General features: G+C 50.9%; 1 protein-coding gene across 1 annotated transcript; it reads right to left on the bottom strand.

The window, feature by feature from the left end:
* Positions 1-968: 968 nt before the first annotated feature.
* On the bottom strand, positions 969-4,839 carry Triagg1_4970 (uncharacterized protein; the record flags this gene model as incomplete). The annotated part of the gene is made up of 5 exons (XM_062899432.1): positions 969-2,378; positions 2,433-2,743; positions 2,816-3,118; positions 3,178-3,638; positions 3,710-4,839. 5 exons carry the CDS (start codon positions 4,837-4,839, stop codon positions 969-971), a joined length of 3,615 nt encoding a protein of 1,204 aa, XP_062756151.1.
* Positions 4,840-5,378: the final 539 nt, after the last annotated feature.

Genomic DNA, 5,378 nt, shown 5'->3' on the forward strand with positions numbered 1-5,378 from the left:
CGTCAACGCCGTGGGCACGCTCGGATGTCGTCGGATATCTGTCGCCTCAGGAGGTTTCAAAATGAGGAGCGCGAGAGCTCCGCAGCTCGAACGAGACGCAGGCAAGTCAAAGAGAGCGAGAGCGAGAGCGAGAGCGAGAGAGTGAGAGAGCGAAGCACGAGTGAGTGAATCAAGGGGCAGAATTGAGGCCCCAAAGCAAGAAATCAGGCGTCAGACGCAGACAAAGGAAGCTGGCTGAAAGAACTCGAAAGGTGATGACGAAGCTCGCGCCAACGCCCGTGTGAAATGATGCGAACGTTGCTTATAGGCGGGCGACTTGGACTCCGTAGAGGTTCCAGTTACGAGGAGTGCCTGCAGAAGAGGAGCTGCTGGGGCTGGGCAAATTGCGTGGCTCAGCGGCAAGGAACCGCCCCACGGCGAGCTGTGGCGGCACCCCACCCGGGTTTCTTGCATACAACTCGGGACATGCATAAAATTTGAATGGAAGAACGAAATGGTCCTTTGTTATAATATTGATTCCACACGCATACGCAAGACTCGGTAAATGGGTGTGCGAGAGAGATTGGTGTATACCTTAGTACTACTTATCAATACCAATGTACCGGGATGGCATTAAACAATACTATTACTACGAGGATATAAACTTGAAAAAAAAAAAACTTTGAGCTTCCTGGTTCTATGTTTCATAGGTATGTAGTCTGCTTGGGACTAGTAATGACAATAAGCAATGGGTATCAATCAATCCATCCATCGAGCATGCAAGCAAGCAAGCAAGCAATCCAAATGACATGCCAAAAAAACAAAACAAATATAAAAATAAAGTCCCGGGTTTGGGCACGCTGCCGGCTCCCTGCCTTCTCATCTCCTTCACCCTAGTCACTTCCCCTTTCCACTGCACATCTCAAAGAGCCATGTTTTCCTGCAAATTTATGCCATTGCCAGGGTGGCCCCTTTTCAGCCTTCTCTTTTCATGGTCTTTCCTCTTCTTCAATACGTTCCACCGGATCGCTGAGAAAGCCTTGGTACTTACCCATAAGCAAGCTTATTTCGTTATCGGAAATCAAAAAGCTTTCGTCGGGTGCCGGGTCGCCCGTCCCTTCGACAGCTGAAGCACCGCTCCACCCGGGTTCTTTCTCAGGGGGGCTCTCCATCTCTGAAGGCGTCATGCCCGCATCACTGTTGGAACTGGCGTCCGTCGTCGGGATACTAGCCGCGTCGCTTGAGACAATGGAGTAAGGCCGCATCGTCGTCTCGTCGGAAGTTTCACCCGAGAGAGGCGCCGATACGATAACCTTTAATGTTTCCGAGCCATGGTTTGACGTGGAGGGACCCCTGCGCAAAGAGGAGCCGTTTTGGGCCTCAAACTCTTTGCTGGCAAGTCCCCCAAAGTCGACTGAGAACGTGCCCTCTTCTATCTCGCACGTTTCCAGTGCTGGGTCGGCCGATGCCTGTCCAATACCATGTAATTCGTTGTAAGCCCTTTGGTTTCTTTCAAGCACTCGATCTAGCGCCGCAATTGCGGCATCCCACTCATCGCCCAGCCGCTGCACAAGGGGCTTCTCCACAACCACCGGAGCCTTTTCATGCTTGAGTTTGTTGAATAGCCCGGAGGAGCGGCGTGCTGACACCACCGGCACATCAACTTCTGCGGATTTCTGGATGGTCTTGGCCAGTTCTGCATCCGAAAACGCCGAGAAGTGCCGGATCGTGGTGTTGGCCTCGATGCGCTTCACCAGATGCCAGAAGTTGGAGAGGTTAAAATCATTGCCCTCGCAATCCAGAGTGTGCAGTGTTTGGTTGCCCGAGATGGCTTCAGCCAAGTCCCCAATGTTAATGTTGAGCATCTGGCTTCGGACGCGAAGATGTTCAATTCGCTTGTTGTGCTTCATGCCGCTTAATGACTTGGAAAATTCCCTTCCTAGCCGGCCTTCATCCAGCTTGGAATCATATCCGGATATATCCAAGAAACGGATGGTCTCGTTCTTGGCGAAGAGTTCTGAAGCGGCCTGGCAAGCAATGCTGCTCACAGCGTCTGGCGTGGCACAACCGGCCAAGCTCAGGCATTCTATTGTCTTGTTGGTGGTCAATGCTCGCATTAGCTTGACAAAGCTCATCTCATAGCTGAACTCAATCATCTGCATGAACAAACTCCAAGGTCCGTAGCCAGAGGCAATTGCATCACACAAAACATCGATGCCGTCATCTAGCCGGTTTGCATTTATATGAACTGTCATATGCCGGGCCTTACCCATGCTAAAGAAGAGCTGGGCAACTTGACTTCCAGTGAGGCCGCAATTATTAAGGCGGATCACTTGCAGGCCTTGCGACATTGGAGATTCCATATATCTTGCGAGAGAAACAACAGTAGTAGCGTTGAGCTGTAGTTGCTAGTTAGCTGTCGAAACCGCAGTGGTCAGGTCTCATGTACTTACCACTATCCCAGAGAGATCCAATTCTTGCAGAGCCCAGCTGTTAAGCGCACGCTCAGAGAAGAGTGGTTCTTCCGAGACGAGTCTAGTATTGCCCGATATGTTGAGCTTCTTGATATTGCGCAATTGATGAAGTGTAAAAGTGATTGTTTCAAAGCCAACAGTCCCACTGTTGTTCGACGTATCGATACATTCGATAGTCTCGGCTTGGCCTACAAGTCCGCTCCAGATCTTGGCTAGATCAACGTCGCCGAGTCCGCAATTGGACAGTTCAATCCTCTTCATGTGCACATCATCCAATCCAAAGACATTAGCTAAATTAAAAGTCAGCAACGACGTTCGCATTCAATAGATTCTTGCCGCGTCTTCTCATGCGGTGCGCATACCTAATTCAGCCACGTCGCCGGACCCAATAGGGTTGCCAGACATGGAAATGCCATGGCAGTGGCACAATTGAGTCTTGAGTAACATCGATAGGGGCCGAATCATCTCCGACATCATTTTGCGCATGGCGGATTGGTTGATCGACCCACGACCAGTCTGCGGTCTCCTTGCTCGTTGTAAGCCGACAGTGTTTGTAAGATCAATATACCGTATAGATTCAGAAGAAAACATCAACGCATGTATCTCTTGTTCTAGAATCGGAGCTAGTATGAGAAGCTGATAGTAGTCATCCGGTATTCTAACGCCTAATACGCTTGTCAGTACATGGGTCGGGGGGGCCGTTCCAAAATTGGAGTGTAAGTACCGCTCAAAGATGTGTATACCACAGTGTCCCCAAACTGCGAATAGTCATTCTTGTTCGCCAGTGATGAAAGATCAACATCACGAAATGATAATGCTTTAAAGAAGCTATTGTATCTCAATGCTCGAAAGACCGCAAGGAGCTGAAGTGGAGAATACTCTAAATCACCGGAGGCAAGCAGTCGGAAAGCCGGCTCCGATGGGGTATACCATTCGATTGTCCACGTGGGGATCTGTACGCTGAAGGCAACGCAATAGGCTTGTAGACTTATCTCAAGGCCGCCCAAATCGTTTCCGGATGTCAATTGAAGGGGTGCCGGAAGGCCTTTGATCTCGAAAATAGCGTTCTGAAGATTTTGTGGCCACATAGGTTTCAAGACGCGATCAATTTTTACCAGAGCCTCGATGATCCGGCGATAAGACGTACTCGCCAGGACCAGGCGAGTTTCTCGACCAAATGGCAAGCTATTGATGTTAGTTATGAAATGCTGCATCAGCCAGTTAGACAAACGGGCGTGAGCCCGCATCTCACTCACCGAAAACACATTGTAAATCTTTGTTCGTTAGATGCTACTGAAGCCTGGAAACGGGTCAAAGATACCGTCCCAAACACCGAGGTTTTCAGCCGCAGGTCGCCTGGCGGCGTTGAATAATCGGCTTTGAGGATCTCAATAAAATAACACTGGTAGGATCCAATGGCAAGGTAATACGTTGAGGTATCTATGACATCCTGGGATTCGTCTGCAGCAGCGCCTTTCTGAGCTGTCGCCACAACACGTTTCACCACTGGGAAAATCACGCCCAGGGAAGCACTATCGCCCGATGTCTCAGCGGGGTGCATTGTGTGGTTGATGCGGATCTTGACATTCTCCGGGATATTCGAATGGGGGGCATTTTTTCTCAACCTGGCCTTGCACGCTTGATGAATATCCGCCAGCCAATCATCCCTTTCTTTTGGAAGGGCAAAGTAGAAGTGCGCCTTGCAGGAGGCGATCTTGGGCGCTCTCGAGTGCCACCAAACCTCAACACCATAACGGGAGCTTGAAGATTCCTCATTAAATACCGCAATGATGGACCGGAGGGGTATATCCAGTCGAATCTCTCCCGAGGCAGATTTGGTGCTCATGGAGTGGATAGGGTGGAAGCCTTTCCCGTGGCGGTCCTCTGTCTGCGTCAGCTGCGGGAAGATAGCTCTAGCAGCTTCCGCGCTTCCGAACTTGACCAATGCATGATCTGCCAGAACGAGGTATTCGGGTCGAGCTTTTAGTAGAGAAGAATCGGCCTTCAACCATCCATATCGAATCATCTCCATCGAGGCAAAAGTAGGCTCCACAGGGCTGATGGGAGATTCTGGGGGAATCGTACTGACGGAAGAGTCTCTGGAAACTCTCCTCTGCAGCCTTTCAATCATGGATCCGGAGCCCGATGGCGTCTTGGAGAGTTTTCGTTGTGAGGACCCAGACCTAGATGGTCCACTGGACATTGAATCTAACGAGGAGCTACTAATTGAGCGGAAGGCTTTGGACAATGTACGGGACTTTTTGCTCTCAGCGGGTTCTGGCGTCTCCCCTTGGGAAGGGGCATTATGGAATGGAGATAGCGATGCCGTCGTGCTCGCAACAGAAGACCTCCATTTCCATTTCTCGGAGCTCTTTGTGGGCTTCATTATGGCGGCTGGATTGGGATCCTCGAAGCGAGGCTGAGGGGCGAGTCGTCAGGAGATCTCAGCTGGACATGCCGATCATGGAGAAGAAACAATGGAGCAGATGGAATAAGATCTTTCTTGAGGCCTGGGAAAATCCAAACGTTGCGTCGAGGATTCGGCGGCTTCGAAGGCCTAGGTAGAGAACGGCGCGCAATCGTCCCGGGTGTGAAGCGATGTCTCAGCCCACTGGTGGTGTAGTTGGCAAAATAGCTGGATAAATCGGCGAGACAAATGACATGCGCCTGTCTGCTTGTCCTCTCTTTCCCCCTCTTCCTTGTCTTTCTTTCTCTTCGTTCTTCAAGTCACTCAAGAAACGCGTCCAAGCCGGTTCAATGTCTTGACGGTTCTGTTTTCCTGGGATACCAGGGCAACGCCTGAGTCGCTCAGGAGACAGTGCGGGATGCACTTCCCAGGCGCGAATAAGCGGCAGGAAATCGCTAGGGAGACGCGAGTCGTGGATGGCTGAGCCGTGGAGGGAAGGTCGATACTTGGTGCAGGGG

This window comes from Trichoderma aggressivum (assembly GCF_033847375.1).
Source record: "Trichoderma aggressivum f. europaeum strain CBS 100526 chromosome Unknown scaffold_016, whole genome shotgun sequence".
Lineage (NCBI taxonomy): Eukaryota > Fungi > Ascomycota > Sordariomycetes > Hypocreales > Hypocreaceae > Trichoderma > Trichoderma aggressivum.